Source organism: Nomascus leucogenys, chromosome 15 (genome assembly GCF_006542625.1).
Source record: "Nomascus leucogenys isolate Asia chromosome 15, Asia_NLE_v1, whole genome shotgun sequence".
Classification (NCBI taxonomy): Eukaryota; Metazoa; Chordata; class Mammalia; order Primates; family Hylobatidae; genus Nomascus; species Nomascus leucogenys.
Window position 1 is genome coordinate 29066386 of NC_044395.1, and position 21932 is coordinate 29088317.

Here is a 21932-nt window from a genome sequence, read left to right on the forward strand (position 1 = left end):
GAAAAATGAAAAAGAAATTAGGTAGTGCTGAAGTTGTTAGGGTTATTATGATGCCCTTAGTAATCACCTTCTCAAGTATTTCATATTGAAACACCACAGGCTACCACATTATGTGGATCAATTTTTAAAATCATATCTAGATATGGAAATAGAAGTTTTGTTCTAAAAAAATCAAAATAAGTCCTTTTATAGGCCTGTGCTTCACTTTTGCTGTTTTATTCCTTCTTTTATATAATCTAATGAATTTTGTCAGATTTGTACCGTGCCAAACATTTGATGTCAGCATACAATTTTGAATGTCTGTTTTTACAGGCATACAAGACCTGCATTTATTTCTAGCTATATTGGTTCTTACAGAGGAGTGCTTTCCTTAAATAGTTTTCCATTTCACAACAAAGATATGCTGCAATAAAAGCAGCTATTTAGTAAAGAAGTGACTTACTTAAATTCCAAAACCAGCTGAGCTTTTATAGAAGTTCTGAGAGTGAATTTTTTCTCAGTCTTATTAAGTGTCTGCAACTTCAAAGAGGTATGAGAATTTTGTTGTTTTCCTAAAGAGAGCCTAGGGTAAGACTCAGAATCTCAGACTCTCAAAGTGGGAAGGAAATAGAGATGTCAACATCACTGTTTCCTGTCCAGGAGATGTGAGAATCTCTTCTACTTTTACTTGAACAAGTTGGATGTTGGGTATCATAAGCCAATTTCCCCCCATTTTTGGGAAGCAGTTTTAATTGTAAAATCTTTCTTTGTGTTGACCTGAAAGCTATATAATTTTTTCAACTCAGCGAGAGTTTTAGTTTTTAAAATAAGCTAAAATTTATGGAAGTTGAGCTCTATGTGGATATTTTCAATATGCCTTGAATTTATGTGTTGCCAAAACTGCAGAATGAAAGCATCACAAAAACTGTTTAATAAGTTTTCAGAGAGAATCTATGTTTATACTAAAAAGTCATTTTTTGTTCTCTTCCCTTAAGAGCACCGGAGATTGTCAGAAGATCTCATTTCTAGCCTTAGCTGTAGGACTGTGGGCAAGTCACGTAAGTCTATTATACAGTGCCTTCCTCTATAATAAAATGATATCATAAGAGGGTTTAACATACCAAGTGAAAAATATATATATATGTGGAAGTGGTCCAAAAACTATAATGCTGAACTGTACTATTATTGTTTCACTTAAATATGCTGCTCTGTAATTTTTGGTGTTTATATGAGCCAAATTTAAGCATAATCTTTTAAAAGTGGACAATTTGGAAAGAAAATTAAATGATGTATTTAACTAATTCTATGGCTTATACAATATTATTACTGTATCACTTAGTAGAAATCAACTTTTTTTTTTTTTTAGTCCTATGCCATTTTTCCTCTGGGAGACAATCTGAAGTCAACTTTTCCTGGACCCTATTCAATTCTATTTACCTCTGACTAGTTTCGGATATAAGCCAAAGGTTAGGGGACTGTCTTAGGACTCTGGATACGTGGTTTCATTTTAAATTTCCTCATGCTTTTTAAGAAAAAAATTTACTTTTTATGCTAAAGGCACTAGCAATGCAAAATAGGTATACTTGCTGATAATGCTTTTATGATTTTTTTTTTGTGGTTCTAGTTGCAAATGCCTGAAAAGATGAGAATTTAGGGACTAGGGAGCTGATGATGTCTTTTCTTAGTTACTAATAGAATTTTGGCCTGTTATTATTTCAAAACGAAATATTCAGAGGCCGCATATCTATTAGGACCAAATATAAAACAATCACTCTTCTATAACAGCAGAGGCCCTGTTGGTAGCTCTTGCCAGTTTGTATATAGGTCTCTGTAGTGAAGCAACAACAGAAAGGGGGCTATATACTCTCGTACTGCGTTTGAAAGTCGGAAGCTGTTTGTGTCACATTTGTTTGATTGACTCTAGTTGAATTCTTATTATGGCTAACTCCCAAATATTTAGCACTTAAAGAAAACAGATTGAATTTTTAACATTTCTGTAAAAATTTATCTGTGGGTCAGTTTCTTCATTGAGTACACCAGAATTAAAAGAAAAAAGAAAGCTCAATAAAATCTAGTTTACTTCAACAGGATATAATATGACTTTGTGTGGTTGATGGTATTTAAAATGATAGTTTTCTCTAATGCTTCAGCATTGTGTACGTTGAAAGGTGGAGTTAGATACTAGGGATGTTGTTGTGCCTTTCAATTTTCTTTATTTTTGAATTGTGTGATGTTAAAGGTGTATATTAAAATGGCTTCACAAACTTTTTGAAAGTATATTTCATTCTGTGGACATCTGTTAATAAATATTTTTAGATTTTCATAAAGTATGAATTTGTCCATTTAAAAGAAACCACATTCAATCATAAAAAAAGACTTTTTTGATGCTAGGGAGGATAAACAATATTTTCACAATATTTCTAACTTCTGTTAATATAAAAATTATTTACAAAATCTTCTCATAACCAACATAATGCTTGTTTCTGAGAAGACTCAGGACCAGGGTTAGGTTTTTTGAAGAGCTGAATGGCAATTTTCTATTCAGATGTTGTCAGGTGGTATACGATACTGTATGTTTGTGTCAGTTATCTCAGATGTATGTTATTTCATTTTGAAAACAGAGTTAAATGATTGATTATTTTTGAGAGGAACAAACATTAAAATAAATGAGCTACAATTTCTAATTTTTAGTGAAATTAAAATGGAATATAATTCTAAGCCAGAGTCATTGCTATTCTCCAGCTCATTCTAAATGACTAGGAAACTATTTTATCTTTTTTTTTTTTTTTATTAAATGTGAATCGTAAACTAGCCCCATCTTGATTGATGCTATCTTTAGAGACAAAAGGAAGCTAATGACACCTAAAGTTGTGGATGAGTGCTTTCCCATATGCTGTGCTGAAACAAAGGAGTACATTTTCAGTTTTGCAGAAAACCATTATTTACTTATGATGTACCAAGTAAATGTTTATCATTAGCATAAAACTGCATTAAAGCAGCATCATATACAATTCTTCACTGAAGGGTAGATTATATATCCACAATAAAGTGAGCTATTTTTAGTATTGTATTATAGGCATTTTGGATTTTTATGGTAAACCTGATTACCATAACTCCCTCCAAAGCTCTGTGTTGTGTGCCTCCATGTGTTTGTCTAAAATATTCTCTACATGTCTACCTATTGCAAATATAAAGAGCTACTTCCTCCCTCTATTCTTTATTTTTATTTTTTTTGAGACAGGGTCTTGCTCTGTTGCTCAGGCTGGATCTTGTGTTGCCCAGGCTGGAGTGCAGTGGTGCAATCTTGGCTCACTGCAACCTCCACCTCCTGTATTGAAGTGATTCTCCTGCCTCAGCCTCCCGAGTAGCTGGGACTATAGGTGCACCACCACGCCTGGCTAATTTTTGTATTTTTTGTAGAGTCAGGGTTTCGCCATGTTGCCCAAGCTGGTCTCGAACTCCTGACCTTAACTGATCTGCCCGCCTCAGCCTCCCAAAGTGCTGAGATTACAAGAGTGAGCCACTGTGCCCAGTGCCTTCCTCTGTTCTTCAGTCCTTCCGTACTCTACCGCAACGCTCTCAGCTAAGAGGGCCCTGGGATCATAAGGGGAGGAGTCCACTGCAGTGTGATTATAATGCTTCTCTTCTTGGCCTGTTGTAAGAGTGAATGTAAGAGTTAAGGTCTCTCAGAAGAAGGTAATGGTTCCTCCTTCTGCTCAGCCTGTGCTGAGGCCACCTAGGGTGCCTTCTTCCTGGCACTCTTTCCTTTAGGAACGTCAATCTGGAGAATAGAACCCAACACAAATGATGTGCAAACAACAACAATAGTGAATATTTCACTTGACTTTTGCTGCTGTTCTGAAGATAAATTGAGAGCCACTCGTGAACTGAATGTAAGCCACTTTATAGAAGTCATGATCCTATAACCTGAGATCCTATAGTGGAGAGTAATTAATCTGACATATTTTCTTTAATAATTTAGTATAGACAGGGCTGAAGAGTAGCTTTGCCACCATGGTCAGAATCTACAGTATGCACAGCAGAAAAAAAAAATATCTTTCTTGGGGAATTTAAATATGGGTCCAGAGAATGCTTAGAATGAGGAAATCAAGGCCAATTAAATAGAAAGGGAATAGCACGGAAGCTTCATGCATTCATATCTACTTTGGTTACTTCTAAGTAAACTGCCAAACATTTTGGTAGCAGTTTCAGCTTGTCGAATTTGATCCCCTTTGAAGTGCTAGAAACTAAAATGGATACAAATTACTCCTTTTCCCAGGAAAGTTACTAAAATACAACTTCTAAGTGTAGTAGTAAGGAGAGCAGAAGGCTAACCCTTGAATATAGAAACTTTTCAATTTGGTGTTACCTACTCAGGCCACTATAAAGCATCTCAAGAATGAACGACTTAAAAAATACCTGATAAATTCTCAGTTGGAACTCACTCAGGAGTCATTTGTTGAATGAACTGTCAAAAGATTGAGGGCAAATCATTTTAGCATTTTTTTTTAACTAATGGGAAGAACCACGAACATGTATTATGCCTTGTGAGTCTTAAAGAAATGTAGAAAACAAGCAACATTTGTTTCCTTCTTCATGAGGAGTTGTAATTTTAGTTATCTTTTAATTAAATAGGATTTAAATGAAAAATTTAGAATTTAAAATGGCCCTGGTAAGTTTCATCCTTCCTAGTGTAGTGAACATCTGGAAAGAGAGGAATGCAGTATATAGATTCTACTGTGCAATTATTTTTCCCTGGGACACAAGTAGCATTGATACCTTTACCATGCCATGTCTTAGTTTGTAAATGCAGAGTACTTGGTACACACAATAAACACCAGTATACTTAATAGCAACCGAGGTAGCCCTTGTAAGCATATCTCAGAAAAGATTTATGTGTGTTTGTGTGTGTATGTTGAGAGAGGCAAATGATTTTTGTTGTGTGTGTTTGTCTAATCCTTAGCCCAACAAACTGTATCTCAAAATATAATGGGATTACAAAACATAAGTTATCTATAGCACCTTTTAATATGGCACTAAAATGAAGAGTCTTCATAAGCAAAGATATATCTCTTTTCATAATAGTTAAAATAAATGTGTTTGTGTACCAACCCACTGCAACTAATTTCCACAAGGCCATGTTAAAAGTTTCTTCATTTGAGGCCAAAGGATACTCAGTACTCAGCTTTAGATTTCTGTATGTTTACGTTTTTCTAGTATCTACTTTAAATACTATCAGTAGACTTGTTTATAATACCAAAAAAAGACTAAAATGTTATTCTCACACAAAATATCCAGCAAACTACTTTTTCCTAAACCGTCTAAGTACTTCATAAACCTTCTAAGTACTCCTGAACTAAAGTATATATCCCACAAATTTTATATGTGAAAGTAGCTCTTTAGAATAATACATTTTTCACAAATGAATTTTCTACAAAGTTTAATACACCTGCCCCAGCAAATTCTCCAAAGTGGAAGAAAAATAATTTGACCTACATAGAACTCTACTCACTCCAATGTAGATCTAGGCTAAGGCCAAGTGTCTTATGAGGCCAGTAGTTTTGTTCAATACTGAAAGGAAAAGTCCAATGAGAGATGTGGTATTCTAATTCCCATGCTGAGTACTTCCTCCCCCTGCTGTGCTATTGCTATGGGGCTCTGAGTTGCCTGTTGTAACCTAAACATGATGTGCTTGGTTTCAATGGATCGGTTCCTGTTGCCATGGGTTCCTGCAACTTGGCATTGCCAAGTACAACTGGGCCTCATTTTTTCCAGGTCTCACCCCCTGATGCAAGTTCTATTGGAACTGCTTTCTTTTAAAGCATCTTTTTATTTTTATTTTTTTTTTCAGTGACAGAACATTTGTTTTACTTTAGACACAGTTCCACAAACCTCTTTAGAGGAGGCAAAGTTTGAATGGGAATTACCACTGTTGAATAATAAAAGTATAGGTGACTAGAGTTTTTAACTTGGCTTCAAACATTAGGGCCAAGTATACAAATCATTCTAAGGGCCAGAGGAAGTGTTCAGATATGACCCACTGCTTTGTTGTCCGGAGGTGTTTACAGACACTAGATACTATGAATATCTTTAAAAGGGGTATTCTCATCTAACAGCTACTTAATAGTAAATCTATGCCAACCAAATGATGATTCACTCCAAAGAACCTTTAACAGGTTTATTTATTACGTAGTAAAGTCAATAGTCTAGTAACCAGTGTAGTATGGATACTGTGGCAAAGTTGATAGTATTTTGACAGTAACATATGCAACTTTACTATACCATAAATACTATAGTATAGTAGATGTCTATATTATAATCAATTTGTATATTAAAGTTGATAGTGTTGATAGTATTGAGAGTAAAGTCAAAATAAATATACTTCCTCTTTCTTCTAAACTTTACATTCCATTGCAATGCCATCAAAACTGTATATTTTAAAACAACCTTTGGACATTTCTCAACCAGAGAAAGGTTTTCACAATTGTTTCAGATTGCCAAGGGGACTGGGAAAGGGAGGAGAAAGAAAACCATGGCACTGATAGAAGTATAAATTGTACTGTGCCTGTGAAAAAAAGATTCCGGATCAATATACCTAGCATTGTTCTGTCACTTGAGAATTGGAGAATCTATATTAAAATACAATAAGCCAACAATTTCTGGCCATTGTTATTAGTAAGTGATAGATCAGTGGTTTTAAATTTAATTGTGTTATGTCCAGCAAACACTAGTCTGAAATAAAGTCTCTGAACAGTAAAGAGCTCTGTAAATCATTTTCTACTGTAAAGACAGGTGCTAGTCATCACTGCTGTGATATTTTTCAGTCCAGTTACAGATCTACTCTTTGAGATGATCCTTACTGCATTTGTTTTAAAGTCTGCATTAAAGACCCAAGTCCTAATTTTCAATTCTGATTATATGTCATACTCTCTCCTCTTTTCTGTGACATTTTTTCTGAAGCACTTTAAACATACAGCAAGACCTGGAAATTTAAAATTCTCTAGACCAGTGTAACATAACTAGTCATTTGTCTGCATTCTCTGTTTAAGTGTAAATAGAAGGACAGATTACTGTTTTCTTTTGCTTAAAGTCTCACGTTGCCTAATGAATCTGAATAGCAGAGTTTGTGAGAAAGCCATTGTTAATGACAATGCAATACAGAAGTCTCACTACATCCATAACTATTAACCTAAAGACCTGATTTAAAAAAAGATAGATTGTTTTGGAAAACAGACTTAAGTCTCTACAGAACTGAATAAGACAGAAAGGTTTCAAAGAATTTGATACAGGTATGTCCTCTTGACCTTGCTCTGATGAATACAATTATTTTGAATTTGCTTCTACAAACTAAATCATTTATACGGAAGATGACTATTAGTCCATCTCTGTATTAGTTTGCCTCATTTGAAACAGAAGAATCCTAGTTGGATAAGAATGAGAATTTAAGCCTGATGAGTCTCCTGCTTAGATGGCTGAGGATGAGACAGAGAGGAGGTGGGGTGAGGGTGCATGCTGGTCAGCCTTCAGTGCCCTTCCAGTGTTCTCAAAGGCAGGACAAAATGACTGCGGTTTTGGCATGCAGGAGCCAGCTTGCTCAGGAAATTGTGGCATATATAAAACAAAGTGCATAAACAAACTCTCCATCCAGGAAGCTGAATTTAACAATTGCCTCATTAACAAGGTCCAGGGAAGGACAGGAAAAGAGGGGGAAGCCAATGGGTGATTATTGTACAGTTCTGGACAGATGAAGCCCTTCAGCTTTTCCCCAAACAATCCCTGTAGTGTGGATTTGACAAAGTGGCACATTTAAGAGGGAACTCTCTTGCCATTAATGGGAGTCAGGCGAACCCGTCACTGAAGGCCAAATTCAGTCCCTGAAGCTTGACGTTATCAGTAGACACAAGACAGAGGACAAGGCAGCTATATCCACAGAGAATTAATTAAGTGCAAGAGAGACATCCAGTGAATGTAATCAATAGTCTGAACACTGATCTACATATCAATCACCATTGCATTCTCCCCTCCTATTTTTAAAAAATTATTTACGCTAAGGTGCTCTCGAAAACCACGCCTTCAACAGAGATTTATTTACTACTTGGCCTCATTGAAATTACATATTCTTCATATTGCATCACACAAAATAAACCCTCAAAGATGAAACAACGTGATGTCAGTTTAAGTTTCTGAATGGTTGAAATTGTTTTTGGGTAGAATATATTATAGATAATTTATTTGTTTGGCTTTCTCCCTGCACATTTCTTCAGTTTCATATGGAATTATGTTAATAAGTCTGACTTCAGAATTGCCACAGTCCATAACCAAATTTGTCTTTACTGGCTAGTTTTGTTTTATCTCTTTTTAATATTGTACTTTTTGTAACATACCATAAAACCCCTCACTAATTATTACAGTGTTGCTTGCTAACACAATATATTGGTTTAACACAACCTTTTCCATTACTGGTGTTTGTTTCTTCTATCTCTCTCAACCCTTCCCAAACCAACACACATATCAAAGCACATTGCAGTTACCCTTTTGAAACCAATGAAAACAATTATAATATTTATATTGCTTTCATTTGTACTAGGCAATAGTACAGGTCTCATTACCTTCACTTTTCAATGGCTTACCAGAGGCATCACTTTTTAAGATCAGGTTCTTGGTTAAGTCCTTTGGCAAAGATTCTGATTTCCTCTTGAATCTGTGCTTTGTATACATTTCTCCTAAGCAGCACTGAGACCAGAGTAATTTGTCGATCATCACTTTTGATGGGATCCAGCCCCATCAATTCAACAGCAGCCTTTATTGCTTAAGGAAAAGAGGAAATTCTGCCTCCTGGACATAAACATGTGAATTTTCTATGTCCAGGACCAAAAGGATGAAAAGGGCAGATTTAACCAATATTTCCATAAGAATGAAAGTCTCACTTAATCCACACGTGTAATGGTTTGCTCATTAACCACATTTCAGGGGTCTATCTGTAAGCATTTTTGGATTGCCATTGGGTCTAATTTTACAGATCTTACTTACACCACACTCCCTTTAAAATAGGCAGGAGTGTGACTTGAGTAAGCACTATAAAACCAGAGCCCATTTTTTCCTCTATGATTGCTTTTATAAATAGATGTTATTTCAAACTTAGCATGAATACAACCTCAAGATAATCTCAAATAGAAAGATGCCATAATAAATAAAATATTGAAATGGAAAAAAAAGCGGTTTGCTAGAAAGAGGTTAATTTCTTCTTACTCAGAGACTAGTGGCCAGGCATAATTAAAAAAAATGATAAAATGTAGAATTATCACTGACATGATGATAGTGTAGATATTGGTGGCCAAAAAAATTTGATGAGATATAAAGAAGCATATGCTACCCATGCCTTAGGCCCACTGGAAGCAGCTAGTGTTCAACCAGTTTGGTTTTTATATGGCCTTCAAAGATATATGTCAACAAGGATTAATTATTCCAAAATTAAAAAAAATTACCTGATTGTTGACCAAAATATATGAAATGGAGAAAAAGAAAATAAACAAACAAACATACCATGTTCACACACAAAACAAAATAATTCTCTCAGGCACATCAGGGAAGGTGGAATACTATAACAACACATGTTATATTGTTATACTATTCCACCCACCTTAATGAGGAACCCTTGGGCGTTGCTACTCCATAGCCTTTGGAATCCAGATTTCCTCCCACTTTCATCGTGTCACATGGCTTTCGCTGCTCAATGTATTCATTCATAGTGGACTCCAGGAGAAAGGCAAATTTGCCCTTGGATTTGCGGACACGAGCTACTCCCTCAGCTGTAGTCCTAGTGAACACTGATGGCTCTGCTGATCGCATGTAGGTCCACATCTTTTCATACACTGCTATTTTTGATCTCTGGAGGAAATTAAAATAAAATTAAATACAGGAAAGAAGGGAACAACATGTTAATATTCACTGAACCAAGATAAGAATAAAGCGTTTTAGTATCTTTCCATTGCTCTCTAACTCCAATTTGCCATAGAGTAACATAATAGTAATAGTATTCTTTTCAAATTGGAAAACTGCCTTTTAACACTGTTTAAGGAAATCATGGAAATGATAGACATTTAAAAGTGATATCTGAAGAAGCCCAAACCTCTTGCCATAACAGTTACCACACTCACCTGCTTAAATAGTAATCTATTACTGTTTTTTTTCCATGTAGACTGCGATGAAGAGACTTGAATATTTAAAATCATGTTTTATATCACATTCATGTTAAACTTAAAAAAAGCTAAGATTTTATTTCAAGTTTGTAAAATTCCTTTTAATACTGTATTTTAGTTATAATAAACAAGGAGGGTTGTTGTTTTATTTTATTTTTTTTTTAGATTTTTTAGAGACAGGGTCTTGCTGTGTTGCCCAGACTGGAGTGCAGTGACATGATCATAGCTCACTGTAACCCACAACTCCTGGGCTCAAGAGATCCTCCCGCCTCAGCCTCCTGCATAGCTGGGACTACAGGTGCATGCCACCATGTCCAGCTAATTAAAAAAATTTTTTTTTTTTTAAGATGGGGTCTTGTTATGTTGCCCAGGCTGGTCTCAAACTCTTGATCTCAAGCAATCCTACTGCCTCAGCCTCCCAAAGTGCTGGGATTACAGGTGTGAGCCACCACGTCTGGCTGTTATTTTATTTTTATCTTTTTTCTGCCCCCAAATTTTATCGTACATGATTCTAGTAAGATATATAAAAAAATACAGTCCATATCAAGTCAGTAATTGAACACCAAAGGAAGAGGCAAAACCAGGTATAGCTTACAAACCAAATATCCCTAACACAAGAATCAAACTCTAGGTTGATTGAAACATTTTTAGACTTTTCCTGAGAAAATTTTCAAATAGAACATATATTGAACTTTAAAGAGAAGTGATTCCTATTTTCTAATTTTGTGTTTTAGGGAGTTGGTCATTCTAATCCCCTTGACTGCAGCCAAGAAACTTATTTATATTTGTAAATTACTTCTGTCTACTTGAGCTCTATTTATTAATACATTACTCTCACTACTTAATTTACCCAGGTCCTTTTTCTTGTTGTCTACATTTGCATTAAATTTTTCATTCACACATACATTTTTAGTGAACTCAAATGTCTCCAAAAGATATATTTAATAATATAGAAAAGCACTGGCCAGGTGCCGTGGCTCAGACTGCAATCCCAACATTTTGGGAGCTTGAGGCAGGTGGATCACCTGATCATAAAGTTCAATATGTGAGATCAGGAGTTCAAGACCAGCCTGGCCAACATGGTGAAACCCCGTGTCTACTAAAAATACAAAAATTAGCTGGGCGTAGCAGCACATGCCTGTAGTCCCAGCTACTAAGGGGGCTGAGGCACGAGAATTGCTCAGACCTGGGAGGCAGAGGTTGCAGTGAGCCAAGATCATACCACTGCACTCTAGCCTGGGTGACAAAGTGAGACTCCCTCTAAAAAAAAGAAAAAAAAAAAAAAAGAAAAGCCTGAATCTTGTCTGGTGCAACTGCATTTGTTTTCAATAACAAGGGGCTGCAATTTTGTATCTGAATCCAAAAAAAATGAAGACCTCATTCAGACTTATGTCTTTGTGTGAGGCTCAGTGCTGACTAGTGTGTACATTTATTTACATTGAGCTTCCTTTGTTTACCAAAATACAGAATTCAACAAGAGGCAGTTCTTTACTAATCAACATATAACTTGAATACCTGGGCAAAGACAAATTATTCAGGTGGACAAAGAAATAAATGAATAAAAGTGGGATTCAAATTTTTGATTTCATAAGTTGGGAAATAAGTAATCAATAAACCTAACTAATAAACCACACAATCACTGATTTGCAAACTTGAACACCAAAGAAAAAGATATTTTATGGTAACTATATTCATTTTTTTTTGAGGGGGCAGATGGAGTCTCGCTCTGTCACCCAGGCTGGAATGTAGTGGCATGCTCTTGGCTCACTATAACCTCTGCCTCCCAGGTTCAAGCAATTCTCCTGTCTTAGCCTCCTGAGTACCTGTGATTACAGAAACCCGCCACCACATCCAGCTAATTTTTGTATTTTTTAGTGGAGACGGGGTTTCACCATGTTGGCCAGGCTAGTCTCAAACTCCTGAGCTCAGGTAATCCACCTCCTCGGCCTCCCAAAGTGCTAGGATTACAGGTGTGAGCCACCACACCTGGCTGGTAACTTATATTCAAATGTTGATAAATATCAAGGTGGGAAATTGACATCTTTTAGTATTTTTTGTAATTTTTTATGCTATTAACACTTGAAAAAATATCTCATGATATAAAGATTGGTGTGTGTGTGTGTGTGTGTGTGTGTGTATTTAGGCAATGACAGGTTACTTCTGGCAACAGAATCCTCATATTAGAAAATTTCAATGATTCTATGTCCTTCCAGGACAGATGACTACTTGGATTCCAAACCCTCAAGTACAGAATCCACTAGGAATGCCATGTTGCCATGCTTCATTCATTCCATCTCTAAAAATAGAGTTCTGTTCCAGAGAACAAACTTTCATTTTACAAGTTCTGAAAAATATTACCTCTCTGAATCACTTGATACAGGTTGTCCCTCAATATCTATATTGATAATTTCAATTTTTAGAGAAGTACTGGTAAATTTCCTTTAAACATATAACTACTTTTTAAATATATTTAAATCTTGACTTGAGAGTTTCACCCAAAAAGGTATAGAGCTCCACATACATTGTATGCTTTACTGTGTACACTACATTGAAAACAGAAGAAATAAAATCAGTGTGAATATTGTTTTAATTGAACTATTTTATGGAATTTATTAAGAATATGAAAAACATGCTAATTACCTGGCAATTTTCCAGTTACAAATAAGTGGCTTATTAAAGGAATAGGACAGTTAAATAAAACTAACATAGCAAAATGGAAAAAGTGTGTTTTTAGGGTTTGGTATTTGTAGAGATCACTTTACTATAGAATGCAGCATAGTATTAAAGCAAATAAATCTTTTTAAAAAGAATAAAGTATATTTTACTTTTTAATAGTCCATTTCTATATATTAGTATGTGGAAAATTACTGCTGCATTTGTTTAAATACATTGAATTATGTATACATTAAATGCAAAATAAGTTGAACTAATCCCTTTAAAATCTGGAAGAAAGAGGAATCCACAGAGTAGCTATGCTAAATATAAGAGGGTTTAGGTACAATAGAAATGAAAAAATATAGATAAAATGGAAAGATAAAAGCAAGTTTTTGAAAAAAGAAATTAGCCTGGTTTGTCACCATGCTAATCTTTAGAAAATCTGATTCTGATAAGATCATATACACAGGACAAAGGGACGAGGGGGAATTGAGAGGCATAGGACTGGAGGTAATATCCTTGTGCCTTATCTGTGACTGCAAGAGAGTGATTGCTAAGGAGTGAGGACAAGCAAATTTTCATAAATTTGATGAGACAGGCTAAAATGAAGAAAATTTCTGCAGATCCAGCAAGCTCAGTAGGTCTCTGTATCAAGTGTCACTATATCAAGTACAATGATAAAGGAACATTTAAGTCCTTAAAACCTTCAACTGTAGTATCTGTTTAAAAACTGGGGTGTGCGAAGTGAAAAGATAGAAGTCATTATTTTTTGAAATTAGAAAAGTAATCTCAGATCGATTTTTTTCATCTTTATTGTGAAACTCGAAGCATGGGTAACTATCTGATCTAAAACACTGTTTTATTGCTTAAAACAATTCTTGCAATTAAAAGAATGTGCTATCCTTTGATTTTTCCCTAAATTAAGTATTCCACCATTTCTGCTTCTAATAGAAACGATGTACAAATGTCATGTGTTATAGTTAATGTTTACATTGCTATCCGGTGAATTATTTTCCCCTTCTAGTAGCTTACTTGGCAAGACTGATGTTCTAGTGACAGCTCATCAATGCATTATTTGGTAATATTATAAACCCTGAGGTAGTAATGCGCATCATTTATGCATTCACAATTTCACTGATGACTGAGACAGGCACAGGATAAAACTGTATTGAAATGAAAATCATTGTGTTTAAGTCAGGTGTGTAATAATGTGAAAGTACCAAAACAGCGAGGCTGGCATTAAGTGACAAGTACAGACTCTTTAAATGCCTCTACATTTAGGCTTACCATGGCACACAAAACATGAAGAATGTAAAGTTTCATAATGGGGCAAAACCAAGGCAACAGTTGAATTCAGATGTAGTTTTCCCCTGTGGCTTAAGTCTTTTTTTAGTTGATTATAACTGTGACATTTTTTTTGAAGCACTGAGTATAGGTCATTGCCTGAGGCAGCCTAGTGGAGCTGATAGATGTACCATTATTGCGTTCCTATGAGAAAATTATTTTGAAAGGTACAAAAATACCCTTCACATTCTGGTTTCCTCAGCCCATCAGACAAATGGTTTATTTAAACCAGGTCAACATGTATGGGAGAGGAGGGAAGCAAACAGGGTAGGAAATGAATGAGATTTTTATCAAAGAACCCAAATTTATGCATTCCTGAAAGCGTGCTGCCAGGGGAAATTATTTTCTTGTCCCATTAGAGTTCGGAATGTTCTGCAACAATAAATACCTATATTATAAAAATCTTCCAATTTAAAAACTGAAGTTGGGTTGGAGAGAAAGGAAACAAGGAATGGTGCTTGCAGTTTGTATGGAAGACTATAAATCTAGGAAGCAGGTTTCCCCATTCTTGTATTTCTTTTAATATATTCTCTTATCTACCTCACCAGTTCTTTGAATTTAGGCATTTTTAACTTTATAAAGATTAGAAATAAACATTTTCAGTGTGCTTAATGCTAAAGAGCTTTACAATGAGTTACTTCTGAAATATTTTCAGGGAATCAGTATAGCATTTCTTCTTCCCTTTATCACTCAAGGCGGAATGATGAGCCTGCAAATAATGTCTTTATTTAAATGACAGTCAAAAATTTTCAGTAAAGTGCAAATGATTGCACAAACTTGTATTTTATTTTAGTGCATATACATAGTAATTTTTAGGCGAAATCATTAAATTTTACCTGCTTACTTATGGATGGGAGCAGTTATAAACCAGCAGCACGGTACTGAAATTCTGCTGAAATACATTAAAGTAGTAATGTTTCTATTATTAAGCTGTAGAAATAGGGATGTGCTAGGTAAGTTAAAAAAGTTTGTTTAATCAAGTTTATCCATAGACTATTGTTAATCAAATCTACTGTCATGAATATTACTTACAGGTTTAAGAAAATCTATAAGTGTTTTGTAATTAACTTATACATTTTAGATTATACCTAATAATACTCCAAATTGTTGACAAGTACATTGTTCATTGTCTGGTTTCTTTTCTAAACAATGCTCAAGGATGAGTTTGAGTTTTTGAGTGATTTGCTCTTGATATGATATTATGTAAACATCTAAAGTATATTAGGATACTATAATCAAGTTTTCTTTAAAAAGGATAAATATCTTACAGAAATTCAAGTATACAAAAGTTAAAGCTGGCCTAAGGAGTAGCACATTTTGTTGTTTATAATTGTTAAGCTGAATTGAGTGAGAAGATTATAAATAAATTCATTTAAAATGGAAATGTAATCTCTCAAGTGCTGTATGTAGGCACGAACAAAGTATTATTACTTTCACACAAAAGCTTAGAAAGTAATAAAATATATGTTCTGTCTTCTATACTACTAAATATTCTAGTGTTTAAACAATTGACATAAATATAAAATGTGTTCATTTTTACCTGGTTCGATATTCATAAAAATGTCACTCTGGCAACTTTTTAATTTTGGGGTTTTGAAGTCACAAAATGAATGCCTATCTGTTGTCAGACATTACCAAGTGTATAGCTCTGGATTTAAAGAGAATAGAAAAAGGGTTTTTTGATAAAAAAAATTCATCCCCATAATGGAACAAACACTAAAAAAAACTAAAATAAAAACCTCTGTTGTTCCGGTGGAAGGTCAAAGGGACATGCAATGCAGTTACATCCATATATATAATGCAATTATACATGTATCCATATATGTAATACAATTATATCAGTTGGAAAATTTTTATCTGCAAAGCAGAGAAATCAGCACAAACTAAATGCCATACAATGTCTAGAGAGGTGCCTAGAATGGAAAAATTCTTGCTGTTATTACCTTGTGAGAAAGCAAATATGTTGCTGTGAAGTTCATTGTTACAGAATAGGTTATAGAATAATATAACTCACATAAGTAGTATAATCTGCAATTAAGGTTTTGTGTTTCAAACGCAGCAAGTTGAATGTATTCTTCAAAAGTCAAGTTTTCATTTTTATGCTCTCAGCCCAAAAGCATACATAAATCCAATCTTACCAGATCCAGTATTATCATAGCATTATCAACACTGGAATGTTTTGGATAAATTATGTTATATAGTTGTTTTAATTACCTTTTCATAGTTACTATTCCTTAGAGAGTGTTCCTCTTGCAATATGAGTAAGTCAATTACCTTTTGCAAATTAAAGTGATTATAAAATCCAGTTGGAAGTACTAGCCTTAAACATAGCTATTACTATTGTGTTTGTAAGCCTTATAATAGCTAAAGCCGATGGTATAATTGTTGGAAAAATTGCCTGAATTTCAAAATGATAAACATTTCATTTTTAGTTTTTCCCTTAACTTACTCTGAAGAATTCTTTTGTTGACCCTGAATCCAGTGTTCCATAGGCAATTTCTGTTTGTTTGGCTAGGTCTTCTGCACTTTCTATGGGAGAGACCATTCGCTCAACCGTCAGGAAAGCAGCGAGGTTAGCAGTATAAGATGATATAATGATGAGGGTAAAGAACCACCAAACACCTCCAACAATTCGACCTGAGAGGGATCTAAACATGGATAAAATAATGCACATTTTCCTTTCTTTAACCAACATAGAGAAAGAAAAGAAATACCATCAATTCACCATGCATATTTAAAAATAACAATTGCAAGTATTGTTTTATTTTCTGAGAGTCTGCTCAAGAATGATTCTAGATTTCTGTGTAATCTGATGTCTTCTATGATGTATTTAATATATAAATGCCACTGAAAATATGACAACCATTTCCTTTTTATTGTTTAAAGAAAATGGCAGAAATGTAAAACTTAATAGCTTTTCTTCAGCTGTGCAAGGGGAATACTTAGTTGAATTCATTAATACTCTCCTGCCCTCATTTCTTACCATCTCTGAAATTAGGATGCAGCCTGTGGTTGGTGAGATAAAATATAGTATCATGGCTTAACTGGCAGCATTGTTTCTCTCTTTGTGGTACCATAAATTAGCAATACATATGAACAGTGACTGCAGTCTTAGATTTGAAGCAAGTTGGTAGATACCTTTCTGAGACTAAAGGAAATAACCTGTTTTTACCTTCAGTCAGAGCCCTCCCAGGATGATGGGATGTAGGCCAAGGTGAGATTGGACCCGATGAGGGTCTAGAATTGGTCTCGAAGTGACCATAGTTGAGGCTTTTTTTGTTTGTTTGCTTGATAGTCCATTCCTGAGCTAAGTGGAGGTTGGACCATGTCCTCAAAGTATCTTTACACACGTATACGATCTTCTCTCTTCACTCTTTCTCTGGTATCAAGGATGTGTGGGTGAGTGTGAGGGCAGAGCAAATGTGAGAAGGGGGTGAGTAAAAAAATCCAGAGAATGTTCATCATTGAACTCACTTATTGTAACCATCAAACTACTTAAAATTCCTGGGGCAAATTGTTGTAAAACATTTGTTTTAAAACTTGAAGAATGATTTCATATTTTTCATAGCATTTCCAAAGTTAAAACACTCCCTTATTATAATACTTGCTATTATAAAGGAGACACCTATTGGGTTTAACTTAATATTTGCTTAATCCTGGCTTTTAAAAACCATTGCTTGACTTACTTTGATTTCTTTTTAGTTCATTAATTGAAAGTTTTCAAGTCAGATTCCTATGTTATTGGAATTTAAACATATTTATAATTTTCCTAGGTCTTAAGAAACACAAATTGCATTGTGCCCAAAATGCCTCTTTTTTGAGAAAGCATACATTTCTAAAAAGAAAGAAATCCTTATATTTGTGATGCTAATATATAGTCAACAATTAAAGTAAGTACTTTTCTTCTCATACCTTCAGCTACTTTCTCTATGAGAAAAATAAGGTATTTTTTTCTTGCAAAAGAAGCCTGCATTTTTGGTGAATATAATGGTTAAATGATATCTTAGTGGTATCCAAAGGAAGGGAGCCATGTCTCCACAGATATGGAAAAACATTTCCATAAAACTAGCATAGTGTTTGCATGGTTGGCTTTTTGCCTATTGCTTAGCTAATTTATGCATTGCTATAGAAAACAATGTATATCTGGTACCTACTATGTTGACTCAGGTTCCAGGCATCTCCCTTAAGCTATGTGAGATGAGAATTAAGTCCAACATTAATTTCTGAAAATGAGCAACAACAACAATAATACAAAAAAGTTGCAATAATAGCAAAAGTATTTGTTTTTTAAAAGGAAACAAAATGGAAATGAATTCCTATTCTACAATTTAGGTTCCAGTTTCCATTTGTCAAACCAATGAATGAAATATTAATACTAAATGATTTTTGAGAGTTCTGATGGATTGCATAGTTTCTTTGCTATTGAGAAAGTTAATGTTTATAATATATCCACATTTTGTGCTAACTTGGAAGAAATTGCTATTTGGGAATTGCAAGTCTTTTTTCTGTGTTTCAAATAGTCCTCTGTCTTCAGGAAAAGAACATGTAGAGAGATAATTTGCACAACATTTAGAATTACTGGGAAATCAGTGAAGAACTTAAGAGATTTGAAACTAACCTGGGTGAAATGTCACATCCTTGCTGCATAAAAGCACCCAGGGAAAACCAGAGGCTGTTAAAGATGCCAAACTCATTGGGAGGCTGGTCGCTGGGTCCTTCCTTTCCATCCTCTGGCTCTTCTGTGTGCCACTCATATGGACTAAATCTACTAACTAGGAATAAGACCACGCTGACACCAATGTAGGCAAAGACTATGCACATCCAAATCTCATAGGCCAGAGGATCCAAGAAGGAAAACACTCCTGGTTTGGATTTCTGAGGCTTTTTGATCATGATAGATATGCCCAAACTCATGAAGGGCTTAGAAAAGTCAATGACCTCCTCTCGTACCAAAGTGATTGTCAGAGGGGCAATAGCAATCTCTGCTTTCTATAAGAGAAAAAACACATGGAGACACATAGGTTAATGAATTTCATGAAGCAATTAGCACTGGAATGATCCATTTAAAGCTAACCAGTCATGCATTTATTCTACATTTATTTTTGAAGTGCCAACAATATATAAGCCTAGTGATAGGTACAAAAATGAATAGTAATTTTTTCATAAGATATAACTTAAATTGCATAAAACATTTTTATAGGTTCCAGTAATTAGATTAAAGGATAGAAAAAAGAGAAAGAGTGGATAAGCAAAAATAACTTGAACTCAAATTACTGTATTAGTCTTTAAGGATCTGGGACAGTGCAGAGGAGACTTGACAGTCTTTCCATATGGCTGAATTTGTGAATTTCGTGGCCAGGAATGCTGCTATGTTGCAGCCTTTTCTGTTTCATTTGGAGCATTGCCACTGATTCATTACTTGGCCATCCCTTAATATTATGAATTGCAAATTTCAAACAGTCTTTTCTTTTTTATTCCTTTCCAGCTATGAGAAAACAGATCATAAAGCCTGTGCTAGTATGATAAAAGAAAATCCGTTGTTTGACAATATTTTCCAATTCAACACACACACAAAAATCTGGAAATGGGCATTTATTTCTGGCTATACACATATTTTGATTTCTTTACCTTTATTTAAAAAAAGAGATTTTGAAAAACAGTAGATTCATTTCTCAGGTATTATAATCATAAGGCACTAGCCTCCATTTTCAGAGTTCTGTGATTTTGAGCAATTTTTCTGAGCTTGTTTCTACAACTATAAAATAAGGATACTTTTTCCCTGTTTACCTCATAACGTTATTGTGATTATTTATTGGAAGCCTTAATAAGGTAATAGTGAGCATTTATTGGGAGATTCTGTGGCTGATGCTGATCTGATGCTGATATTTTGAATAGCTTCTCTTTTAGTCCTCATAAGAATCGTATGTTTATCATTGTCTAGATGATGAAACTGAGACTCAGAGAAAGGGGATTCACACATCATGGCAGCTCTGGGATTTGAATCTGGGCTGCTTCTGTTACATCACTACCAGCTCTAGAATCAAGTGAAATAAGGTGTAGAGTGTAAATCATCCCACCTCTAAAATCAAATGAAATCAAGTGTAGTGTGAAAACTAAACTGTCACATGATCTACAAATAAAAGGGAGTTTTGATTATTTATTTTAAAAGGAATATACTTGACATTAAAATGGAATCAAAAACATGCTCAGACACACAAATTCTTACATAGAGGCTGCCACTCTTGCAATGACTCTTACATATCCTCAGGCTCTTGGTTCTATACAGTGGCCAAGGGCTTGCGACAAGGGCAACTGAGGGGTTAGAATGGGGAAGGTACGTTTTAGTCACGTCTCCCTGGGTGACTGAGAATTGACCACATATGCCTTCAAGAGGGAATAAGCTTTGTTTACATCATAAAAGGCCATATATACAAGAGTCAGACCATTGCTGGAAGGTTATTATTTTCCCCATAGCTATCATTATGTGTATAATTTTTGTTACATAAGTGATATGTGAACTAGCTGTAGAAAAATTGGCATATTTTAATTATTTTATTGGTGTGACCCAGCCCATTAGGAAACGTTATCTGTATTCCCATCACCTACTCTTGTTTTTTCTTTCTATATACTCTGAAAGACTTTGTTCTATGAAGAGTATTTTTAATTTCTTTTAAAAGGGAATAATGTAGAACATTACATCTTACAATTCTTTTTCTCTTCTCAAATAATATAATGAACACTTTTCCATTTTAGTATACAAGTTAAAAGTAAGTTTTAATGATTGCAAATGCTTTATTGGGAAAATGTCAAAATGTATTCAACCATTTTTTAAGTCTGAGGGATATTCATATTGTTTCCAGTTTTACAAAATTTAAAACAGTGAAGCTGTGAACATCTTGAGGACAAATCCTAACACGTGCTTTAATTATTTAAGATAACTTTTTATAAATGGAATAGCCAGTCTAAACAGTAATAATCTTTTTAATGCTCATAATGTTCTTTGCCCAACTTTTCTCCAGAAAGATTATGCAAATTTCTACTGTCCCCAGCACTATGTAAAGGCATGTTCAGTCTTAAACCTCAGAAAAGCGCTGTTTATTTGTCTTCACCAATTTTCTGGAAGGAAATTAGATCTCCTTGTACTAATTTGAATTTGTTATGATAAAACAAATAGCTACTTGTTCTTTTATGTATTACTGTCATAATCTGCCCCCACTTTTCCATACTGAGTATTCATTTTTTTACTTCCTAATTTGTGAGCACTTTAAAATATATTTAAAATATTCACTTTTATTTCCCATATATGTTGCAGTTCTTTTCCCTAATCATCAATTGTTTTGTTTCCATAACTTCATTCAAGGTCTTTTCTTGCAATACATAGGTTTTAAACTTTGTCGTAGCCATATAAAATTATTTGTGTGTGTGTGTTTTCAGCCTTTGGTTTCATGTTTTAGAAAAATCATTTTCCTATCAATATTATATATTTTATTCTAGTACCTATAATTCTCCTATCACTTTTTGGTATCTTCCATAATGAAGTGTTAGAAAATTGTTAATTTTCCAAGTAGTCATCCTCCTGTACCAACAGGAATAAATAAATAACACATCTTTTCACTTACTTGAAATGCCTCCTTTCACATACTACATTGTTCTGTGAGGTATCTTCTGAAATTTTTAATTTACACAAGTTCCCACTAGTGAGGGAAGAAGCCTTAAAAAGACACATGAAAAGAAATACAGGTGTTTTCTGAACAG

The 21932-nt window shown here is 34.5% G+C and overlaps 1 protein-coding gene across 6 annotated transcripts in view; it reads right to left on the bottom strand.

The window, feature by feature from the left end:
* GRIA4 (glutamate ionotropic receptor AMPA type subunit 4) overlaps positions 1-21932 on the bottom strand; it is a 380722-nt gene that overhangs the window by 38380 nt on the left and 320410 nt on the right. For all 6 annotated transcript variants that reach the window (XM_030829275.1, XM_003253075.3, XM_003253074.3 and 3 more), the window contains exons 12-14: positions 18796-19166; positions 16627-16825; positions 9620-9867 (exon numbers count right to left, since the gene is read on the bottom strand). In XM_030829275.1, the coding sequence (XP_030685135.1) occupies positions 9620-9867; positions 16627-16825; positions 18796-19166 (818 nt within the window). The remainder of the gene's footprint in view (positions 1-9619; positions 9868-16626; positions 16826-18795; positions 19167-21932) is intronic.